Here is a 25,675-nt window from a genome sequence, read left to right on the forward strand (position 1 = left end):
TTTCCGGAGAGACCAGGTAGCTCTTGGTAGGCCAAGACTCGGGCACTGTCGCCTTGAAATTCATACGTGTATAAAATTGGGGGCCCTCTTTGGGGTAACTAACAGCCCTCCTTATGAGGGACCCAGGTGGCGTCTTGTGCAGAATGTAGGAGTAATGGGGATCGAGGTGTTGGATCTACCCGGAGTCTTGAGGTTGATGAACCAGGAGCACCCTCAACTCTGAAAAGGTGGTATGGCACTGAAATTCCTGAAGGAGTGTGGGAAAATCCATTTAAATTGACTATTCTGATCACGTTCATGTGCGTGGCGTATATAGAGCTTGCTGGCTCTGAAAGCGACATTAAAATTCAAAAAATAGGAGGAAGAAGAGGAAGAAGCGGAAGAAGAAGAGGAAGAAGATGAGGAGGTGGAAGAAGTGGAAGAAGTGGAAGAAGTGGAAGAAGTGGAAGAAGAATTCCTCGTACGTCACGATTGTGGGTTGGACGTGAGAGTGGGAGGATCCGGCCCGTGCTGCCATTTTGTGAAAGGCGCGAGGTTTGCCTTGGCAGAATCGCGAGGTCACCGATCAGGAGGAAGACGCTGAGACCGAGGCCGTGACGAGTGTGCATTCGACATCACCAGCGTCAGCGAGAGCGGCGACAGCATTTCGTCAATGGCGACGCAGCAGCAGCAGGTCTACGACTACGGACCGCCGGCCAAGCGGTCCCGGGCGGACGACGAGAGGCGGGTGCGCTTCTTCGGCCTGTTTGAATGGGCGCCGCCGAGCAGGCCTCGCCCGGCCTAGTGCTTGTCCGCGGCCTCCGTGCGCGCTCGTTTTTTCTGCTTTTAATTACATTTCACTTCACTCTCTATAATCGGCCCTCGCGTTGTGGTGCCGCGTCGAGCGTGATGTTCGAACCCGCCTCATGTCCGTTACGCAAGCGGCTCGGGGACGTGTTGTGCAGCACGAACCGCTCGTTTTTCGATGACCCGTCATGACTGACGGCTCCGTTGCCGATTGACAAAGCGATAGTGTTTGAGCACGTTGCTGATTGAAATTGTACGGCTGGACCGTTTGGGTTCGGGTTCGGGTGTAAAATGTTCCTGATGCCTGGATTTACCCGCTCTAGTTTTTTAATTTAAGATCAGAGTTAAAAATTATTATTATTTTTTTTAAAAAAAAAACGGGCATGCTGTATTTTCATTGGTTAAGAGCGAAGTGATTGATGGCGGCCAGTCGGTTTTCCCCGTATTCGATCCGAGCCACTTTGGCCCGGGCCAGCCTCGTGGTGTTTCCACGGGCGAAGCGAGCCGAGACTCGGGTACAGTTTGGTGAAATTGAAATGCGAATTTACTTGCACAGTATCGGAGATTACTGAGCTTCACGATTAAAACTTTTTTTTTCGTGTTCCCAACAAATCCTGATTGCAGACCTGCGTTAATTGAGTTCTCCTCGGGCTCTTTGCATTGTGTCCCGTTCCCGTGCTTCCGTGCCCCGCTCCATTTTTTTTTATTTTTTTTTTTACCCTTTATAAATCTGCATCTCATGTTATTTATTTACCTCTCCATGCATCGAATCACCTTCTTATGTCGTGATGTTTCACTTCGATTAGAATGCACGAAACGAGTGATTTAAAAATATATATATATATAGTTTGGGGGTAAGTAGAATTCGAGTAATATGTTTAATAAACCCGGAGATTAGTTTTTCTATCCAGTGGGAAAGATTTTGAATGAATGCCATGATTGGAACCTTTTATATATTTTGGACAAAGCGAGATCTTTATACTTTATTTATTTTGTTTATTTATTTTGCTTTTTCCCCGAAAGGTGCAAAACTCGTGTAAATGCAACGATCGGGGTGTTTACACGTGAAGGGTATTATTATTTTTTTTTAAATCTTGCTTCTTGGGTTTGGTACTTACGTGACTCGGCCAAAGTGTTATGGTGGTGATTTGCATAGGTGGTGCCTTGAAATTGTCTCCCTGAATGCCATTTCAAACGCTTCATTGAGTGAACTCCCAGCGCCATGGATTACAGAATGATAAACAAACAACGCTATCTGATGTATGTGTACCTTTTAACCCCCCCCTCCCTCTCCCCCTTCCCTGAACGAATTTTGGGCACATGAGTGATAAAATGTTTGCTGATTAGTCCAATACATCTACGGAAAGCTGAGAATCTCATGGCAGTGTTTTGAGTCAGCTTGATGGGTTAATAAAATATATTGTACGATGATGGGCTGTTATCAATTTTGTTGACAAAGGTATGCTAGGTACCCTAAGAAGCTAATTAAAGTTCAAGTAGGGTAGGGTGGGGGTAATTGCATGTCTTAGAGTGGGTGTGTGTATTGGCATGGGTTGTGGGGTGGGGTGGTTGCAATGATTAAGTTGTCAACCACTGATGAATCATCTGTGTGCGCTTAATATTTTAACTCGACTGGTTCAAAACAACAACGCAAACATCTGTATCTAGCTGCTGTAGGCTTTTAGAGAAGTACTCACCCTTCTGCCTTGAGCACCAAGTGTTGAAATTTTGCTTTCGTGTCACACCTCAATACACCTTGTTCAGCTATCTTTGTAGTCGTATTCTTCTTTTGTATGTAGCACAAGGTTGCAGGGTAGCATCATTGGCTGAGGGTATGGCTGTGCCCCTGAAGCAGTGCCCCTCTGTAGGTCATGGCCGGAATTTTGAATTTGTTCAGGGTGCCGGTGATTGCTTGCTTACTCTTCATGGACACCATGGGATCTTTAACGTCCACCAGCTGCTCATGCCAGCAGCTGGCACGCTCGGGTTAACATCCATCTGAGGGACTGCACACTGATGAATCAACCTGCTTGTGAAACACCGAGATAACAGGTTTTTTAATACATTTTTTTTTTCGCTTGGTCGGGATCCAAACCCAGTCTTGACAGCTTAAAGGAGAGTATGGGTCTGTAATAATGACTGTAGTGACTCCACCCCTCGTTTTTTCCAGCCAAGTCACAGGTGAGGGCAGGGATTTGTCATTTTCTTGGAATGCTGGCAAACAATGGTCTGCTCGTGTGAAGGACTCAGATATTTTAGGTCTACTGCAATTCTCGTGCCTCCGAAGGAAAGCACCGTCCCACGCTCCATTTAAGATGACACTTGCATATGATGCAATGCCCTGCAGCCGCTTCGACGCCAGGGTGACGGTTTATCATCGTGTCGAGAATCAAGTCCAGACTTGACGGTTTAAAGGCCGAGTACACTACCTCAAAGCTGTGTTGTCCAGCACTTAGGCCGGTCGATTCCTTCTGGTATTGCTTTGAGCAGCAAGTCATTTGGATGCAATTTTTGTGATTTTTTATTTTTATTTTTAAAATAATTTTTTTGTAATAACCTTAGCCTCCATTGATTTTTGCAGTTGTGGGATAAAATGAAAATTCGGCTTTTTGTTATATTTGGCACAAACAATAGAGTCGATTTGGACAGGATAATTGCTTGCGGGTAGGGCTGGCAATATGAACACAATGTATCACGGATGTGATGTGAAACGTAAAAAAAAAAATTATTATTTTTTTTTTTAAGTAGGCAGTTGTGCCCCCGTGAGGCTAATAGGTTAATGCAGATGTTACTGCTTTTACCTTTGTTACCTAGTCTGGGTTTAATGACCGAACAAACTATAAACTGTCGTAATGATGTTTTAAATGGTGGGTTACGCCATCCATCAAATGTGCTTTAAGCTTTGTGTCCAGTGTATATCATTAGCTGGTCGAGGTTAAAGATCCCATGATGTCCTCAGAGATTAGGGGTAGTATCGTCAGCACCTTGACCAACTACAACTTTAGGTAGTTCTCACCTTCCATTGAACATCTGGCCTGGCGAGCTAGTTCATGAAAGATTTTGGCCATATGCATTTCCCTGGACCGACCCACATAAGTTGGAGATATTTTGGGCCATTAAAGTTGAAGTAGAATGAGAGTTTGAAATTTACAGAAAACTCGTCACTATTTTCATTTAATAATAATTTTGATATATGTATATGTTTATTGTGTTGAATGGATTAGACTTGCTGCAGTTGGAAGGCTTTACATGTGAGTGTTAATAGATATGGACTGAGGTTGCTAATCAAAGGGCAGCCTTCACGTGTGTTGATGTGAACATCACAATTTTCTGTTGTCATCCAAAGCTACTATGCGGGTAGTTTCCGATTCGTGTTTGCGGTTCTATAAATATTAGTGAGGTATGTGAAATTTCCCATGAAGCAGTGTCCTTTGGGTGGGTGTATCTCTGTTTGCATGCCTCGTTATGTCATGTGATTCATTTTGTGAGATTTTGGATGTTTCTGGCAACATCTTTGTTTTCTTTTCAGCAACTGCTTGTCTTTGCTCATGTTTATTATTATTATTATTATTGCAATTAATTTTTAATTATTAGTTTGTATTGGGTCTGCCAGAATGGCCTGGAGGTACGCGCACACACCTCTAAGCCATCTGGCCTGGTTTTGAATTTTGACCCAACTATAAACTGTCTTCCTGGTTTATCATAGGTAAAGTGATTCATCAAAGTGTGTGCCGTCCCTCGGATGGATGTTAAACTGGGTGTCCTGACTGCCAGCATTAGTTTGTGGACGTTAAAGATTCCACTGTGCACTTCACGAAGAATAGGCAGCAATCACCGGCACCCTGAACAAATTACAAATTCTTGCTCTCACCAAAGTTGCATGTCAGACCTGCCCATCCAGTTAGTGAAATACTTGGACTCACCTTCCCCCAGCCACCCCAACAAAAACATGAAGATATTTGTGGCCATTAAAGACGAAGAAAATAATTATTGGTTTATATTCAGGATTATGTTTTTCATTATACAAGGATATACGTTGTCCATCCGAGAGACGGCACACACGTTGATTTTTTTTCCTAACAAATCTCACACACCCTCTGTCTCTCCAAAAGGACGGTCTGGAACCCCCCCGCCCACCCTCCTCCCCATCTACTTTCTCAACAATCCTTTTCAAGATATCCTTTCATTCAAGCTTCTGGGTCTCACTATCTGTCATGATCTTTCCTGGGAAAGCCACATTTCCAAGCTGGCCTCCAAAGCCAATCGCCGACTGGGAATCCTCCGTTGTGCAAAGTCTTTCCTTGGCACACCTGATCTGACCACATACAAAGCTCGAGTCCGCAGCTTGGTGGAGTACTGCTCTCCCCTCTGAGCTGGTACTCCCGCCTCTCACCTTTCTCGGCTTCGTGCTATGGAAACCAAGGCATTTAGGATCATTGGTATCTCCCTTGATGAGGCTGAGTCTCTGGGTTTCTCACCGCAGACAGGTTGGTGGTCTTTGTCTTCTTCCATCTCCTCTCTGGCCTCCCCCCCCCTGCTCTGTCTGAGATGTGTCCCCACCCCAAACACATCTTCAAATTCACTGCTTTCCTTCCTCAAAGTCCCTGTTGTGTCCATCTTGTTTTCCCTGTGTACTCTGCCCCATCCCTCTCCCTTCCACAGATCTCCTCATGTCTCTGTTCCACACTTTTTTTCCTTCCCTCTCCTGCCTCTCTCCTTTCCTGCTCCCCTTGTTGTACGTTCTGTGTGTTAGCTCTCATACGAGCCTCGATAGTTTATAAATAATGGATCGATGCTCGTCGAGGGAATTGAACGACAACGGGCAGCAGGTTCACAAACTGCCAAAGAGTATGGGTGGGATGGACATATACACAGGAATAACTCGTCAACAGGTTTGCAGTGCCCTCAGGGAAATAATTTGCATGTGTCAGAGATTGTGGCTGAGATGGTGATGGGCAATGCGTTTTAGAAATAACAAAAATGTGTTTGGGATGGGCCTTTTGTTCCAGTGATTATTTATTTATTTATTTATTTATTTTTTAATAGTTTTTGAGGTTTATTTATTATGCTTATTTGTGTAATGCTCTGTCAAAAACAGTGTAGTTGTACTGCAGTGTGTCCCAAACATTCTTGGTGTAATTCCAGACTAACAGGGATCCAGCCATAGCGAATTTCTAAAGTCAATATTCCACCATGGTGAGGTGGAATTGCTTGCTGCAAGGCATAGAACGTTCATTTGTTCCTGGCTTTGCATCTCAAAAGTTTCTTACCTGTATGGATGTTTCCTTACAAAACTAAAATTGGCTGACTTCACTGCAGTGTTATTGTTCGCCGATATTGAGTGTGGAAAATCAAGGTTGTTACTGTTATCTCTGAGGTAAATACGGACAAAGCAGTTGGATTCACTCTGACTACCCCACTTCTCTTTTGAAGGACTCTTACGAAGACCCACGAAAGCCTTCTCCATCTCCGGTTGTGCATGTCCGTGGGCTTTCAGAGAGTGCTGTGGAGTCTGATCTCACAGAGGCCTTGCAACATTTTGGCCCCATTGGGTAAATGCATCTCCTTCACCCATTCTTATTTTTCTGTAAATATGGGCAGGAAAGGCATATGTTAATTAATTTTAACTTTTTTTCTTCCTCTCTGCCCCCCACTGTTTTCTTTCCTTCCTTCCTGCCTTCCTTCCTTCCTTTCTTCCTCACAATTGATATCGTACACTAATTCCTTCGTTTTTGAGGCAATCATCCTCACATTTGGCTTGTGGAGTACCTTAGTCCGATACACCCAGACTGTTTTTATCAATTTATTAAAAAAATTAATATCCCATTTCTGATCGTGAGGTGTGTGGAAGTATCAAATATATGTATATATGTATATATGTATATATATATATATAATATATATATATATATATATATATATATATATATATATATATATATATATATATATGTATATATGTATATATGTATATATATATATATAATATATAAGCCTGGTGTTGGCTTAGTGGTTAGGGTGGCGGCTTGGGATCCCAGGGTCCTGAGTTCAAGCCCCGTTGGCTGCTGAATTAACACCAGGGGGTTGACTCAGCCTGTCATCCTTCCGAGGTTCGGCGAAATGAGTACCAGTGTACTGGTCCCGGTGTATGCCCCGGTTAGAATAGGTGTACCATATCCCTGTGTGTCGTAAGAGGCGACCAGGGTTGGCGTCAGGAAGGGCATCCGGCCATAAAACATTGCCTCAAGAAAAAGCCAAACCCCTGCACAGCAGGGAAAAATGGCTGTAAAAACGGTCATTTTATTTATATATATATATATATATATATATATATATATATATATATATATATATATATATATATATATATATATATATATATATATATATATATATATATATATATATATATATATATATATACACACACAACACACACACACACACATGTTGTTACGGTTCCAGGAACTGTATGCAAACAACATACAGGTGTCCCAAGTCATTTATTCCATTAAGTATATGTGCAGACAGGTCCCTTCCTTGTGTTTAGTGGGAAAATTAATGGGGTGTGTTGCGATGTTTTTTAGTTTGATTAATAAATCTTTATATCCCCACTCCATTTCATTGCAAAGGCAAATCCACGACAACCCACGGTACCCTCTGCCTGCTTGCTCCTCCTCTCGCTTGCTACTCACGCATGGGCTGAACAACCGTGTGTTCACCTACTCGCCTAACCGGCGACTCGCTGTCCGAGGCAAAATCCTCTTACAGTAGTTCGGTTTTGGCGAGTCCGCACATGTGGAGGGAGCGGGCTTCCCGGTATGGCCGAAATCCTGTCCAGAAAGGGCGGACCCATGGAAGCCCCGCCCAATCAAGGTGGACAGTGACGTCAGCTTCACCAAGGCCCTCCCCGCTGAGGGAGATGGATAAATTACGACATCATCCTCAGGGTGGAGTGCTTGGAGTTCGGAGAGTTCGTGAAGTGCCGAGACAGTTTGTTCTGTGCTGGAGTCTTGATTTCTTTGGGGGTCTGGAAAAAAAGCAAAACTGCAACAGAAGCCCGAATCCTGTCCCAGACCAGGATCGTTTAAATAAAGATCTGTGGAGGATCCAAGGAGTTCGTTGAGAGAGTGAGAGAGACCCAAAGACTCAGCCTCATCGTGGGACATACCCAATGATCCTGGCTGCCTTGGATTCCACACACACACACACACACAAACTCCACACGTGCGGCTGTGGGCCGAGCTGCGCGACCATTGTCAGGTGCCATAAACGACCATAAACCTGTTACCTGAACCACATAACTTTCATCGCTTTATTGTAAATAAATTATTATTAGAAATGTTCCCAGTTCTTTTTCGTCTTTTCCTTCATTGGTCCAGCATGGTTCGGATCTGAGTTTAGCCGGGTTTTTATACCCGATAATCTGTTCATCCGACCCGGTACGTTCTTGGCAGGTCCGCTCGGCTGCATCCGAACCGGAAAGGTAGTTGGTAGAGTGATCCGGTTCGGACAAGACGTACCGAGGGCGTGGTTCCCCGGTAGACGACACCGCACGGTTAATTAGGTAAATTGGTTCGAGACAAAAAGACCCTACGCTACGCGGTGGAGATACTGGCGTCCACGGTCGGTTAAGCGACTCGCCGCCTCAAATTATCCGTGAGCGACGGCCTACAAGTCCGGGAGTCTGGTGGAAGACGACGTAACTTTCCCACCTCGCGGTCGTTCTCGCCACCGGACCTCCGGCCCGCAACAATATATATATATATATCGAGACACCAGCTTGTCACTCAGCAGGGGGATTAATCCCCGGTTGTCCTCGGTAGAGCCGGACCTGGGGGCCAGTGCTCACAATTAACGTTATAGTACGGTGGGTTGTTTTAAAATCACGAACGCCACCCAGTCAACCACGAGTTCCAGTGTCCGCAGTCCACCACACCGCACTGGGGCATGGTTACCATGACGACCCATGCGCTCTCCTCAAAAAAGGCGGGCGTCTGAGCTCTCAAAAGAAATGTTGCTGAGGAAAAATGAGGGCGGGCTTCAGAGCTCGTGAAAGAAATGTGTGCGAACGTGTCTGTCGTAAAGAAAAAAATAAAAATAAAGCTTCCCATAAGAGAGGGGATCGATCCTTTACCCTTCTCAACGCATCACATTTAAGATCCCATTCGACATGGGGATGGGGCTAATCTGAACATGCATTTAAGGAAATAACTGTCTGAAGACCTGGATGTGTGGATGCATTCATCAGACCGGATTCTAAAATCCGTAACAACATATATATATATATATATATATATATATATATATATATATATATATATATATATATATATATATATATATATATATATATATATATATATATATATATATATATCAAGCTTTTGAGCACCACCAATAACGACAACACCATCAATCGTCGAAGCATTGTTTCGATTGGAGCAAAAATGGTAGCTGAATGGAATCAAATCGAAATTGGGATTTTTAATTTGCAAAAAAAAATTCAAATCGGTATTGTATTGAACTTGCAAATACAACCTGTCGCTTTGCTGACTGGAATATTTAGGGGTGGTTGGTTGGAGAATGAGGGATATAGGGGAGGGATGGAGGACGGACAGAAAGACACAGAGACGGGTGGCGGAGCTCGGAGGAGTTAGGAAGGGTGGGGGTAATAGATAGAGGAAAGGGGTGGTGGAGACAACGACGCTTCACCAAACATCACTATTAATCAAATTGTGATCAATTCCCATCTGAAATCCTTTCCTCATGTTAATATACATTGAAAGAAAATGTTGAAAGTCTACATTGAACTTGTTTATTTGAAGTAGATTATGTAACGAGGAAGTGGTAGTTGCATTTCAAAAACTTTTTTTTCCTCAGGCTGCAGACTGACTATATGTGCACTTCGAGGGTTTTCTATTCATTACCTATGCCACCGAAGGTGGAAGGAAGTTATGTTTTCAAACCTGTCTGTGTCTTTGTTTGTGTGCAGGATACTTCAAGTTGTGGATTGATTCAAATGAAATTTGGTGGGCTGGTTGGGTGTGTGATAAGGACGAATTGATTTAGATTTTGTTGAAGATCCGGATGAGAATTAAAAAAAAAAAAAAATTTTGATTCTTCACCATTGAGTGATGGGGCCAAAAAGGCCAAAAGCATGATATTTCAAAAATGTATTGGGCCTGATGTGTTCTCCTGGATCGGACATTGTGTGGTGGAGTTATGCACTCTACCAAATGCCCTTCTAGTTAACCTCCGCCATCGAAGATGGATGGAGTTTACTGTTTTCACCCCTTTCTGTTTGTTTGTTTGTTTGTTTGTTTGTGAACAGTATTACGGAAAAACTCCTCAACGGATTTCGACGAAACTTCGTGGGGGTGGGGGGGTTAGGTCTGGTCCAAGGATCATGCCATTAGATTTTGGACTTGGTCAAAAATCCAATATGGCCGCTATGGCGGCCAATTCGAAAAGAATATTTGAATTTTTATTTTTTTTTGCATTTCTACATGTTTTAAGTGATTTCCAACCCCCCCCCCCAAAAAAAAATTTGTTAGAGAAAAAAAAAAATTTGCAACTTTTTTTTTCAACCAAATTTCGATATTTTTTTTTTTTTATTTTTTTATTTTTATTTTTGCATTTCTACATGTTATAAGTGATTTCCAACAAAAAAACATGCCAAAATTATAATTGCGGCTGATTTTGGAACTGCAGGTGGATATACCCACGTAAATTCAATTTCTGTCTCAAGGAATCTAGTTATGACGAATGAATTGAGTATGTAAAAGGGAAAGTTGCAAACTATAATTCTGTGAGCACTGTTGACGTCAAATTGAATGAATAGGATATCAGGTTTACTTGAGTGACCTCGCAGTATTGGCGGCGGAGGTTTTGCACTCTACCGAGTGCTCCCCCTCTAGTTCTTTCTGAAATAGTTTTCTTTTTATGTGCAAAAATTTTGTTTACCCCATTCATGTCATTTCAGGGGGTGGAGGAAGAGTGTTTCTATACCTGTTCAGATTGTTGCGTCATTCACAAAGTTCTTGGTACATCATTCCTTGTTGGCCAATCATGAGTATGCTTACAGAACTGTTCTAAAACATTAAAGTGGCAACTTGGTTGGACTTTTGAGACAGTCTTTTCAAAAATAGTCTTTGACAAATGCCCACCTGAATCCTTGCAGACCACAGCCTCTTCATACTAAAGCAGGTAAAAATTATACAGGGGTCTAAATTCCTTTTGATTTTACACAGTTATGGATGGATAGAGGGGGGAGGAGGGATGGAAGAGGAGGAAGAGGAGGGGTGGTTGTGAGGGGGAGGAGGGGTGGAAGAGGAGGAGGAGGAGGGGGAGGAGGGGTGGAAGAGGAGAAGGAGGAGGGGAAGGAAGAGAAGGAGGAAGATGAAGCTGTTGTACCTTGAATCTGTTTGGCAGTTGATCGAGGTGCTTTCTCCACCATTCGACCAATCCTTCGCTGCAATCTTCAATCAAGTTTTCTCTTGTGGCCACGTCCAGTGAGGTTGGCTACAGTGCCATGGGCCTTAAACTTCCTGATAACATTGTGTATGGTGGACACAAGAACATCAAGGTCTCTGGAGATGGACTTGTAGCCTTGAGATTGTTCCTGCTTTGCTACAATCTTGTGCCTGACCTCCTCAGGCAATTCTCTGGTTTTTCTTTCTTTTCCCCATGCTCACTGTGGTACACACAGCAACACAAAACAGCAGAATGACTCCTTTTCTCTATTCAAACTGGTTGAATGAGTGATTTTTATATTACAGGCACCTGCAACTCACCATAGGTGAGTTCATTTCTAAGGTAAAGGAAAATCACCTGCTTGAAATCTAATTATTTATCACAACTTCTAAAAGGTGCCACTAATATTGTCTGGGCCATTTTCGGATTTCTTTGTGGAATAAGCTATAATTTCGCAATGTTTTTTTTCAGCTTTTTTTTGTTTAGTTCCACTGCAAACCAAATAAATACATATGTGGACATCAAAAGATTTTTTTTATTTCAACAATTTTCTGGAAGAAATGATGCATTATTTGAAAAAAGTGCAAGGGTGCCAATATTTTTGGCCATGACTAGGTTACATTGTTTGGCAGTCATATTGGATATACCCTCATACCTCTAAAAAATCTTCTTCTCCAGCACTGCTTGACAGATCGAGGGGAAGTTTCACACACGTTCCCCAAGCCTTGGACATTCCAGGGTGTTCACAAATAATTGATGCCACACGGTTTGGCAGCCATCTTGGATATAAATACTAACCTTGTTCGATTAACACGAAACTTCACAAACTTGTTCCACGACCCAATTAGAGGCAGAATGTAAATTTATGATGTCATTGTTAATGTTGTTCGGCAGCCATATTGGATTGAAAATAAAACCCTTCAAAATCTCCTCCAGAATGGCTTATCAGATTGATCTGAAACTCCACACACATGATCCACTAGACTTGGGTTACATAGGGTGTAAATTTTAATGTCATAGGTCACATGGTCTGGCAGCTGTGTTTATTTATTATGTTTTTTTTTTTTTTGAAGAAAAAAACCTTTAAAAATCCTTTTCTCCAGAACAGCTTGACAGATCGAGGGGAACCTCTACACGTTCCACAAAGCCAAGGGGATACCAGGGTGTTTGTGAATAATTGATAGGTTACATGGTCTGGTGCCCACGTGTTAGATTGAACAAAAGCTTTTAAAAGTTTCACTTGAACAATTGACATGATACTTCAGTTATGATCCAGTAGTGATGGGGAATATTTGTTTAAAATTTCAACCTGATCAGAAACATGGTCTGGCAGCCAGAATGATTTAAATTTTTTAAAATCGGTTATTTTTTACTTCTTTTTTATGCTGAAGAATTCCCCAGAGGCATACTTTCAGGTTGTTCTTCCGTCCATGATAGGTTTTCGTTACGGTGATGATTTAAGAATGGCTGAATGGATCAAAGTCAAACTTGGTGCACATACGTGTAATGATGAATACATAAACTGAGTAGATTATGTGGTCAAGAGGTCAAAGGTCATTTCAGGTAAAAATGTGATATTTGAGAACAGCTTCAGGGATGTAAATCAACCTTGGTACAAGTATGTATAATGATGTAGGCGGAGGCATATCTGTTGACGTTGCGACGTCGAAGAGTGACGTTCTAGTTATTTTCTTGTAGATGGGTTTCAGGCTCATAGTGGGGTTAAGCACAAATCGCATATACACATGAGTCAACACTGGACTTGATACCTCCAGAGAAACAATCACTGAGATTGGTGTAAGTGATGTTTTTATACAAGAGCACTCTGGGTATAAATGATGCCATCTTTTATGATCTCTCCACACTGAATGTGGCAATTTAGATGAAATTTCCTCCTTCCCATGGATGCCAACCAATCTTTGGTCCTTTGTGCATGCTCTATTCTTTAAATACCGTAAACATCAAGGAAGCAGCGTGTACCATTTCTAGTCTTTGGTATGACTTGGCCAGGGTTGAAATCGGATTGCTGACCTCCCAAACTTGGAACGTACCCTATAACCATTTTGCCATTTGATTGAACTATTTTATAACTGCTCATTTAGCTGCAGACCTTAACAGTTTGATGAACAAATATAATCCAATATATATATTTATATATATATATATATATATATATATATATATATATATATATATATATAAAAAAATATATATATATATATATATATATATATATATATATATATATATATATATATATATATATATATATATATATATATATATATAGATTGTTCGTTTTTTTTTTGGTTCATTCAATCGTGTCTTTAGTTCAAGTTGTAGCATGAAGGTACTCTCTAATGCAATCTTGCGTACTTTATACCTCAACTTGTCTGTCCACCTTTTACTCTCTGCTCCCTCCCACTCAGTGTATTAACCTTTCACATTTTCCTCTTCAGCTTCTTGTTTATTGCTTTATTTGTCCCATCTCGGTCTTCTTTCTATTTCATGCCTTCTTCCTCTGAGCGATATCAGTTTTGCCAGATGTTTTCTGTGACCCAAATACTTAGCCTTGCTTGGTGAGCTTTTTTTTTTAACCAGCAAGAAATGCCGAAGAAATCAACAACACCAGGTTCAGCTTGAAATGCAGGAGGGACCTGACATTGTGCTTCATTGCTAATCTGTTTGTCTCCCAGCTATGTAGTCATCATGAACAAAAAGCGTCAGGCACTGGTGGAATTTGAGGATCTGGAGAGTGCACGGAGCTGTGTGACATACACCGTCAGCAATCCCATTTATGTCTGCGGCCAGCCGGCATATTTCAACTACTCCACCAGCCAGAAAATATCTCGGCCTGGCGGTGGGGATGATGGGCGCTCAGCTACAAACCACATCCTCCTCTTCACCATCCTCAACCCTGCATACCCCATCACAACAGTCAGTCACTGGTGTTTTGCAAAGTCTGATTAGCCTTGACTGTGTGTGTGTGTGTGTGTGTGTGTGTGTGTGTGTGTGTGTGTGTGTGTGTGTGTGTGTGTGTGTGTGTGTGTGTGTGTGTGTGTGTGTGTGTGTGTGTGTGTGTGTGTGTGTGTCAATCAGTCAGTATCATATCTTGACTAGGCATTCTTGGTTACATTTTGAGCCCATGGTATGAGGTGTGCTGTAAAGTCTGCAAATGTTATCTTGAAACGTTTTTCTGTGGCCACAAATGCTACACAGAATGAGTGAGGGAGTCTGTCCTGGTTTTCAGATCTAGTGGAATCTGTATACTCTTACGAGGCTTTGCATTGTGAAATGCTCTGTCATGTTTATTGCCTCTCCCACTGAAGATGGACCGAGGTTGTTTTCACCTGTTTTTTGTCTGTCTGTCTTTGTGAGCAGGATGTCTCAAAAAGTTGTGGACTGATTCGGAATAAAATTGTTGGATAGGTTGGGTGTGCGGCAAGGACAAATTAATTCGATTTTGGTGAAGATTGACACATTTTATGAGTGATTCTTCACCATTGAGAGATGGGGCCAAAAATGGCATCCAGTATGATGGATATAAAAGTTGTGGACCAATTTAGATGAAACTTGGTGGCTGAGTTGCGTAGGTGTTGTGAACAAGCCGGTAAGATTTTGGTTCAGGTCCCAATGCAGACTATCAGTGCGACTGTGGGAGATAAAACGTATACTTTTCAGCCTGGTAGAGGTATGCGCTTTACCAAGTGTCATTGAAGGTCGACAGATGTTATATTTTCACCCCTCTGTCTTCTGTCTGTCTGTGAACATGATATCTCAAAGTTGTGCGCACATTCGGATGAAACTTGTTATGGCGGTTGAGTACGAGACGAGGATGAAATGATTAGATTTTGAGGACCGGATCCATATACGGGAATCTTCACCACTGAGAGATGGGGCCAAAAACTATATATAGCACAATATCTCAGTTATGGATGAAGGTGGACAGGTTGGGTGTGTGACGAGGAAGAATTGCTTCGATTTTGGTGAAGATCCAGATCCGAGAATTTCTTTGAAGTGATTCTTCATCATTGAGTGATAGGGACAAAAACTATGTAAAGCATGATATTTCAAAAAGTTGTGGATGAGTTAGTTGACGAGATAAGAACAAGCCAATTCAATTTTGGTTAAGGTTCGGATGCAGATCCGGCTTAACGGTGGGATATAAAATGTAAACTGTTTAGCCTAGTGGAGGTATGCACTCAAACGAGTGCTGTTGCAGTTATTATTATTTTTTTTTGCTGCAGAACAGACACACACTAATCTCTGCCAATATGGAAACTAATATCAGATTGTGTTGTGATGTGGGATGCCTATAGGTATAGAAAGTCTACATCCCCTTTCCAAATTTTCACCTTTTGTTGCCTTGTAGTCTGGGATTAAATTGCATTAAATCAGACTTTTTAGGTCATCTCTAACGAGATGACCTAATAAAACCAGTTTCGATGTCCGTACGTACGTCCCCATTTTTTTCTTCCGATTTTCTTGATATTTGGTATGTGGGTAGATGTCGATGAGGGATGTATGACCTTTGACTCGATTGAAGGTCAAGGTCCCTCCAAAGTTGCGAAATCGTCTTTTCAAAATCTATCTCCTCCGCAGTTTATGATCCGATCTTCGAAATTCCTTCGGATTCTGATAATATGGAACAATATCTAAACTTTGTCAGGCTGTTTTTTTTTTTTTTAATTCGTCTTGGTTATCGAGTCATGTGTCTTCAAAGTTGGAAAAATCGTCGATGTGATACGGTCAAAAAAATTTCGCCTGATCTTGATGAAACTTGGTATGTAGGAAGGGGTCGATGAGTGATGCACGACGGTATGACTTTAGACCTGATTGAAGGTCAATGTCAAGGTCACCGATGCTGTAAACTTGTGAAATCATCCGCCATTTCTGACTCAGAAATGCGGTTTGATTTCTGAGGTCCGGTTTCTATCCTTTTGAAGACTCATTGATCTGCCATAAATGTTCCAAATCAACCATTTTCAAAATCTATCTCCGGATAACTCAGAAATGTAGTTTGATTTCTGAGGTTTTCTATCCTTTTTACTCCCGGGCTTTCGTCTGTACGTTGAACCAAAAGAAAAGACTACATCGATGCCATTCTAAGCCGATCAGAGATCCACATCTACAGAGCTTCAGAGATGACCGTCACCCCCAACCGGGGGTAATTTTTCCAGCTTTATTTACACATCGTAACCCGCAACTTCCAAATGAAAAACAAATTCTACAAATTTCAGAAAATTAATGAAAAATACAAAACTGGAATATCTTGGTTGGATAAGTGTCCACCCCCCTGAGTTAACATTTGGTGGAAGCACCTTTGACAGCAATTACAGCTGTGAGTATTGGGTTAGGTCTCTACCAACTTCACACATCTTGATTGCGAAATATTTGCCCATTCTTCTGTACAAAACTGTTCAAGCTCAGTCATGTTGCATGGAGGAGTGTTGATGGACAGGAATCTTCAAGTCATGCCACAGATTTTCGATTGGATTTAGGTGGAGGCTCTGACTTCGCCACTCAAGTACATTTATCTTTTTGTTACTTAGCCACTCCATTGAAGCTTTGCTTGTGTGCTTCTGGTCGTTGTCATGCTGGAAGCTGAACTTTTGTCCAACTTTCAGCTTTCTTGCAGAGGGCAGCAGGTTTTTCGCTTGGATTTTTCTGTATTTTGCTCTATCCATTTTCTATGCTGATGAGAAACATCTCTATAACATGGTGCTTCCACCATTATGCTTCACTGTCGGGATGGTGTTCTTTGTGTGATGTGCTGTGTTGGGTTTGTGCCAAACATAACGTTTTGGAGTTAGGCCAAAAAGTTTCATCTTGGTTTTGTCAGACCACAAAACGTTTTGCCACATGGCTTCAGAATTCCTGGAGTGTTTTTTTGCATTCCTCAAATAGGACTCAAGGTGGGCTTTTTTGAGTAATGACTTCCTTCTTGTCACCTTACTGTACTTGTGGCATGCTTGGGATATTTTTATCACATGCACACAGTGACCAGTCTTTGCCATCAAGGCCTTAAGTTCTTTCAAAGTTGCCATTGGCCTCTTGGTGGGCTCTGATCACTCTCATCCTTGTTTGGTCATCCAGTTCGGAGGGATGTCCTGACCTAGGCAGGGTCCTGGTGGTTCCATGCGTTTTCCACTTCTTAATGATTGTCTTGACTTTTCCAAGGGATATTCAAGGCCTTTGAAATATTTTTATACCCATCCCCCGATCTGTGCTTTTCCACAACTTTATCCCGGTCTTTTGAAAGCTCCTTGGTGCTCATAGTTGTCATTGCTGTGAAATGCACTACCCAGTGGAGGAAACCTACAGGAACATTACTTTTGTTCTGAAATGATCAGAACCACTACACTTTAACACAGGTGGAGGCCATTTCACTTGGTGTGTGATTTTGAAGGTGATTGGTTGCACCTGAGCTAATTTACAATTGTTGTTGTAATTGAGTAGACACTTATCCAACCAAGATATTGTAGTTTTGTATTTTTAATTAATTTTCTGGAACTCGTAGAATTTGTTTTTCACTTGGAAGTTGTGGGTTACGATGTGTAAATAATGGTGGAAAAAGTCTGATTTAATGTAATTTAATTCCAGGCTATAAAGCAACAAAAGATGAAAAATTTGAAAGGGGGTATAAACTTTATATAGGTACTATGTGTATGCTCGAAGTGTTTGTTGAATCACGGTAATCCCTGGAATCGTCGAAGGGGTGTTTTTATTTTTATTTATTCATTTTAATTCCAGCCTTTTTTATTGTTGTCGCTTGTTAGACACGTGAAAACGTTTGCCGTTGACGGAGTGTTCTTTTCATCTCACAGGATGTGATTTATACCATCTGTTATCCCTGCGGTGCAGTGCAACGCATCGTCATTTTCAAGAAAAACGGCCTGCAAGCAATGATTGAATATCCTTATTACCACCAGCATTTGTTTTCTTGAGGATTTGTAGCAACAGCCATTGATGATCTTGAGTGCTCACAAAATGATCGGCCATTGTGTCTTGTTCAGTTTGCTAGTTGAAAATGTTGATGCAACCATATTCCTTAACTTGAGCATACATTTGATTCAGTTCAAAGTGCTCAACGAGCCAAAGCTTCTTTGAATGGAGCGGATATATATTCGGGCTGTTGCACCTTGAAGATCGAATATGCCAAGGTACGTGAAGAAGGCATCCTATAATCTAGGTTAGATGATTGGTATAATTACGATGGAGCTACTTTGCATTTGTTCCACTTTCAAATACATACTTTAACTTAAATCCATAGGGTACGGTTGGCCAAACGTTGCATGTGCATATTAATGTATACTCAAGTGACCTGTCTTTTGCAAGGTGTGTCGGGCAGACCAAGCCATTTGGTACGATGCAGAAGCCCTTGCATAACGAGTATCAATTCAATCTCTCAGACAAAAAAAATGTAGCTTCATTGATAACACTCTATTTGCTTGCTTTTACTACATTTTTGCTACAATGTCGAAGTGCTTTAGTGTTTCCTGCATGTGTGTTCTTTCAGCCTGCACGTTTGAATGTGTTTAAGAATGACAGTGAGACATGGGACTACACCAATCCAAACTTGGGGAGGCAAGGTGAGCATCTCCTGGAATCATCATACTTTATATAGTTTGTGAAGTGTCTGTCTGACTTCAATGCACCCCTAAACCGCTGGACCACATTAGTTTCTACTCGAGCAGGGTGGGTGTCGGGGGAGGAGGGGGTGGGGGCGGTGTTGGTTTGGCTTAGGGGTTGTGTGTATGATGAGGTTTTGGACGATAACAAAAAAAAAAATTAATTGCCCCTGAGGTTTAGGGTGGAGGTAGCATGCAAATTTTCTCCATGTAAATGAAATGCAGGAAACCCTCCAATATCGTGGGTTTCTACCAATCACGGGCAACCAATTGTTCCTATTCCATTATTGTGGGATTTCATTTCGACCAATCGCGGTTTTTCAGCTGAGATGAGCCATTGTTTACATCCCGTGCACGAACGATTACCTTCCATTACGAGCCTTGTGGTGTTTCCTGCGCAACGTTTTTATTGAGCTCAAATGTCAAGCGATGGACAAAGTTAGTTGTACCAAAAGGCAGAGAAAGATTGATGATGGGTGAAAATATCGAGTTGTTACATCGTTTGGCTCGAGGAGAAAATGCGGCATCTGTACGGTCTTCCATTACGTGATCAGTGATTGTCAGTAGAATCTTCCCTCATTGTACTCTTCTTCATTCATTAAACTTTCAAACGGAATTCCCAAACGTTCATGATCCAACTCCGTATTCAAACTTTATTTCCAAAACACTTAAGTTCCGATACCCGGATTCGAACCCCCATTCTCAAACATATTTTCATACGCAGCTCATGAAACAAATTGAGGCGAAGGGTTTTATCACAGAATAGGTTTTTAACACCGATGAGACGGAGATGTCATCTCGCACCTTGGTCCCCAAGCAGAGCAAATCGTGGTTGCAGGTCAGGTAATTGAAGGAGCGTGCTACCCTTCTTCGTTTTGAGTTGTGGCAATGTTATAGGCGCCTTCATCGTAAAGCTCATGCTGCTTTTCTGTTCGCTGAATCACCTTCACCGCTCACCTTTTCCCCCCACCTCACCGTTTCCCCCCCGCAACAGCATCATCCCGAGATAAGTCTTGTGGGTTCTGTTGAAGGCAGAGTACAGTGCGAGTATGTAATATGTTTACCATCACCCACCTTGCTGTGTTGTCATAAATTTAAAAGGTACAAGTCTGGAGACGGCAATGGTTCACGAGCGGTATTTGACGATGTAGATTGTTTCAGAAGTCAAGGATGAGACAATGTGATAATTTTTGACCAAGTTATAAAAATGATCAACATGATGTGGTACGGGTGACAGGTTATTAGCTGCAAAATGTCGAAAACCCGGTTTCGTTCAACAACTTTCAAAATTTGACCTTTGCATAACCTTTAAAGGTCACAAAACAATGTGGACATTAAAATAAGGAAACAGGATACGTGCTATAGCTTATTGGAGTTAGTTCGTCGAAGAAGGTCGAAAACCTGGTTCGATTCCCACAACTTTGAAAATCTGGCCTGTGTGAACTTTAAAGGTCAAAGGTCAAGGATTATCGCCTTTGGTGCAAAACTTCCTCTGGAACATTCCAGGAACAATATAACGTCATATAGGCTATATGGCATTTCGCACTCCTCGGATTATCCATACTTTGATGAAATCAGCGTAAAAACAAACTTGAAGGGGGCGCCACGGGCAAGGTGTTCGAGATGGAGCAAAATGGTTTCAAGACTTTAGGTGGGGAATGACCTCAAGATTATGCATAAAAAATATTGTCATCCTAGCTCTCAAAGTTTGGGCGGTCGTATGATCTTTATGTCAAAATTCGCAATTTTGTAAGTTCGTGACCTTGTGACCTTGACCTTGGGACGAAAATGAAAAATCGAGCTCTGTGGGGCTATGCAGGTGCCATTGGGCTAACCAAACACCGAAACCCCTGCCAGATTCGACAAACCCCCTCGGAGAAGATGTGAATTGAAATCGGCTACCCCCTAAAAACATGTTTTTTGGGCGTGGCTCCGCCCATAATGGGCGCACCACGCCCATTCTCAGGAAAACACAACTAGATCATGATAGCGAACGTAGTGAGCTTCATACTTAATGCGTGCACATGAGAGAATAGGAAACAACAACAACACCACAATACCATGGCAATTTTGAATCCGTGTCATTAGCTATGACCCTTTTGCTTCCGGTTTTTTTTTGCTTTTTTTTTTTGTTTCCGGTTTTTGTCATGGGGAATGATGCATGCCGGTAGATAAAGGCATCGTCGGAGACATGAAAGACCCAAATAATATCAGACTTGGTGTATATTTCCTCCACTGATTTTAATAAAGATATCTCCCGCGTCATCAAAAAATAATTTTTAATTGTGATTTCCATTATTTGATTGCTGATCCCGAATCCAGGCCGAAGTAACCGGAAATTGCGTATACAGTTGTGAACAAGTTATAGGTAAAGTCAGAAGCGAATGTAAGAAGAATTATACGTGCAATCTAGTATTTATTTTTTTAGATGAGATCCTGTTCGAGGCGGTGTAGTTGTCATTGTGAAGATAATGTGGAGGATTTTTTTTTTCAGATGAGATCTTGTTTGAGGCGGTGTAGTTAACCTCCACCATCTTCGAAGATGGATGGAGGTTACTGTTTTCACCCCTTTCTGTTTGCTACTTACGAAATCTAAAGATTTCGAAAGTATATTGATGACTTCCGTTTGTGACTTTTTTTTCAACAAAATCTCGATTTTTTTTTTCTTTTCTTGCATTTTTACATGTTTTAAGTGATTTCCAACCCCCCCCCCAAAAAAAAAAATGTTGGAGAAAAGAACTATAACTGTCAGCACTGTTGACATCATATTTAATGAATAAGTTATAAGGTTCACTTGAGTGACCCAGCAGTATTGGCGGCGGAGGTTTTGCACTCTCCCGAGTGCTCCCCTCTCGTTGTTGTTGTGAAGGTAATGTTAAAGTAATATTTATTTTTTCATTGCAAAAAGACTTTAATTTGATATATATTTAAGAAGCGAATGTAAGAAGAATTCTACGTTCGCTTCGAGGCTTTGCCTATTCCATATTATAAACCTCCCACCAAAATTTTATCAGGATCAGATCAAAACCCACGGAGCTATGCTCGGGACAGACAAACAACAATAACGAATATAGTGGTCACTTCTTAACTCGTGAACCAAAAACTCTTGGGTTATTGTTTAATTTACACTTTTATTTGAATGTTAACATAGTACGTATGTATGTGTGTATGTACGTGTTTTGCAGTGCCAGTCAAAAGTTTGGACACACCTTCTCATTCAAGGGTTTTTCTTTATTTTTACTATTTTCTACATTGTAGAATAATAGGGAAGATATCAAAACTATGAAATAACACACATGGAATTCTGTAGTTACCAAAATATATTTTCTATTTTAAATTCTTCAAAGTAGCCCCCCTTTGCCTTGATGACAACTGATGGAGTGCTGCATCAGATGACCTGGCCTTCACAATCACCTGACCTAAACCTAATTGAGATGGTTTGGGATGAGTTCGAATGCAGAGTGAAGGAAAGGCAGCCAACAAGTGCTCAGCATATGTGGGAACTCCTTTTTAAGACTGTTGGAAAAGCATTCCAGGTGACTACCTCTTGAAGCTGGTTGAGAGAATGCCAAGAGTGTGCAAAGCTGTCATCAAGACAAAGGGTGGCTACTTTGAAGAATCTAAAATATATTTTGATTTGTTTAACACTTTTTTTGGTTCCTGCATAATTCCATGTGTTATTTCATAGTTTTGATGTCTTCACTATTATTCTACAATGTAAAAAGTAGTAAAAAAATAAATAAAAACTCTTGAATGAGTGGGTGTGCCAAAACTTTTTGACTGGTACTGTATGACCACATATAGTGTGTGTGCACGTAGGAGAGTTGAAAACCGGTGCTTGTACTCGTGTACACGATAACGTTTTAGATTGTAAAGAAACACTATAATTTATATTCCCATATGTGCGATCATTATGAGAACTGAACTTCTGTACAGAATCGGTTGAACACAACAGAACAAATGGAATAGTGGAGAGAAGGTGGTGGGGGGACACTAAAGAATAACAAAATAGAGGGCAATGCACAAAACCACCAATAGGTTGAAACGGACAGGCACCAGACTATTTAGTGGCAGCCTTAACGAACTCGGACACCAACCCCAACACCCCCTCCCCCCCCAACCCCGAAGTCTGGATTTTGGGATATTTGGGATTTCAGTTTCCACTGTATTATGTTTGTAAAAATGTGTTTCCTCTTTCAGGTATGTTTGTATTTGTCATGTAATACGTAAGAGTAATATATCCAGTTTACAATTCACAATCACTGAATTTTTCCACTTTTCTTCATGTAATTTGCAAATGAGCCGGTATTTTAATAAGTTTTATTTTTTTCTCCAGCCAGTCGAGCTAGACGACCCCGGAAATGAGATTATTCCCCCTTGAGGGGAGTGTGCATTATCCACGAGTGGATGTTGTACTCATTAAAAAAGTTTTATTTTTCTTTTCATGTTTTTTTGAATCTTGTTAAATCTAATGTTTTTTCAGATGGATAATGATAAAATAATTGAAGAAAGCATTAAAACCTCTCATGCCAAAATTTGTTCTTGGGGCTTTACTTTACAAGAATGTAAACTAATATTTATAGCAGAATTTTTTTAGCTCCCGTTGGACTTGGTCCGAAGCGTGGGCTTATGAATTTGGTCTCAATTTTCATGTGCGTGTGTGCATCAGCAGCCATATCTCAGACATGTATGGTCCTATTTTTATTCGTACTTGGCACAAAGACAACAAAAGATGGTATATTATGCACATCATTTTGTTTCGTGATACGATCAAAGATGGCTGGCTGGTGGCCATTTCGTTGTAAAAAAAAAACCCCGATGTTGAACATGTCCTCGACCATTTCTCGGACATGCATTAACCGATGATGTTCAAACTTGTCACAAGCACAGTACATGATGGCATATATGTGCACCTCACTTTATTTTGCGATCTGATTATAGATGGCCGACTGGTGGACTGGCGGCCTTTTTAGTTGTACATAAATATGGGCTGGCCCTTTAACTCCGTACAGCAAAATTATTTAATACAGTGGGGGCTATGACTTTTTAAATATTTATTCCACTTGTTTTTTTAACTGTTTGTCCTTTGGAATCAAAATCGGATGAGGCTTGCCCATTCTAAGAAGCTTGTCCATTCTTATTTCTCAGGTTGAGTTTGATTTGAATTACTAGCAATTTGGCTCATCAATTAAACTATGATTATCTATACATATACATATACATATCCATATACATGTATATATACACACAAATATTCACTTTGTTTCCGAGTAGCTTGGGTAGTCCATTTTGGGAACTAATTTTTTTGCTTACGAGATGGACTGCTGCATGGAAACACTGCTGATGTGCTCGACACCATATGGCATCCGTGCAGTGCATACCACCCTCGCACCCGGCACGGCATCGCATGGCACCACCTCATGACGACAACTGCGAAGAACCAAGCAGCATCACCACCACCACCATCACTGCCACCACTTATCTCTATTCTCGCCTTGCTCAACCATGCCACAACTGAAGACTGCCACCTGGCCCCACTGGATGCAATCTCCATTACTTATCACCACCGTCACTGCAAACCATGCACCGTTCTTGGAACATGAGCCCATGGGAACACGTATCCTCTCAACCCTCTACCGGCAGTGTACACTGCACATTTATGGCACTTTTTCTATGGTCTGTTTCACCAACGCCTGTTTGCCATTGACACTTCAAGGGAAAGGGGAGACAGGGACTGCGATTTGCACTGCCTGATCCACTGCACACCAGAACCACCAGCACAGATCACAAGAGTTTTTCACTTCACCACTGACTTTGCAGAGTGAGCAGTATTGCTGGAAGTATACAACGCCGCTTAAGTTTTGCCAAAAGTGACTTTAATTGGGAAGCTGTTTGTCCAGCACTACAAACTTTCTGAGCCCCTTTGTTGATATGGTTGTCCCACTGGGGCCTGTGACCAGGGCTCATCGGACGTGATGTGGACAGTTGGCTCGGTGTTTGCAGCATTGGATGAGGAAATGAAAGACTTCCTGGGCCGTGGTTGTTCTGCAAGAGGCTGCTGTTGATGCCACCACGTTGGTAACGCCATCTGAACAGCTGCCTCGCAAGTGTTTGTGGTGACATTCTCAAGGGTCACTTGAATTTCTCACTACTTTATTTCCAGATTAATTTTTTTTATTAAGTTCTGTTTCAGCTCAGTTAAACCTACAGCAATTTTAAGTTTTCCATTCATGTTATTCTTCATTGAGCCTCCAAAAAGATTTTGGGTTTTCTTTCCTTCCTAAAATATGGTTGTAATCCAAAAAGGTGAGACTTGTAATGTGCCTGCATGATACCAAAATGCCATTTTCATTTGAGGCTGTATCAAATAGTATTTTGTAAGGTTAAAAGAATAAAGCCCGAGTAGAGTAAAATTATCATCCTTTTCAAAATGTCATTGCGCTTCACAGTATAGCAGTGTCGTGTTTCGGGAAATTGAGGACAATTTGCAGAATGTTGGGGGGTAATTTGAGCATTTCTGGAAAGTGCACAATTTGCTCTACACTGCTTCCAAAAGTGGATGATTATGATCATATTGGAAATGCTCTTTTCTTCCCTTGCATCTTTTGAAAAATTTTCTCCTGATACAACACAAAATTTGTTTTTAAAAGAGAAAATAAACCCCAAGTTTTGCTGTTTCATTTATTTCTGTTGGATATATGTAACCACTTGACGAAGGAAAGGTGCCATCTTTTTGTTACATGTGCAGCAATATCAACTTTCTTTACCTGCCCATAGATAAA

General features: G+C 41.4%; 1 protein-coding gene across 2 annotated transcripts in view; it reads left to right on the forward strand.

The window, feature by feature from the left end:
- Positions 1-405: 405 nt before the first annotated feature.
- LOC147011900 (heterogeneous nuclear ribonucleoprotein L-like) overlaps positions 406-25,675 on the forward strand; it is a 49,744-nt gene continuing 24,474 nt past the window's right edge. The window contains exons 1-6 of one of the 2 annotated variants that reach the window (XM_085857450.1): positions 406-673; positions 6,220-6,338; positions 13,959-14,199; positions 18,090-18,175; positions 18,329-18,425; positions 18,782-18,854. In XM_085857450.1, the coding sequence (XP_085713576.1) occupies positions 653-673; positions 6,220-6,338; positions 13,959-14,199; positions 18,090-18,175; positions 18,329-18,425; positions 18,782-18,854 (637 nt within the window). In that variant the 5' untranslated portion in view covers positions 406-652. Of the gene's footprint in view, positions 728-6,219; positions 6,339-13,958; positions 14,200-18,089; positions 18,176-18,328; positions 18,426-18,781; positions 18,855-25,675 lie in introns of both variants that reach the window. The other variant, XM_085857449.1, reaches the window with a different exon arrangement.

Source organism: Eptatretus burgeri, chromosome 15 (genome assembly GCF_056783735.1).
Source record: "Eptatretus burgeri isolate ZD-2024b chromosome 15, Ebu_testis_v1, whole genome shotgun sequence".
NCBI lineage: Eukaryota > Metazoa > Chordata > Myxini > Myxiniformes > Myxinidae > Eptatretus > Eptatretus burgeri.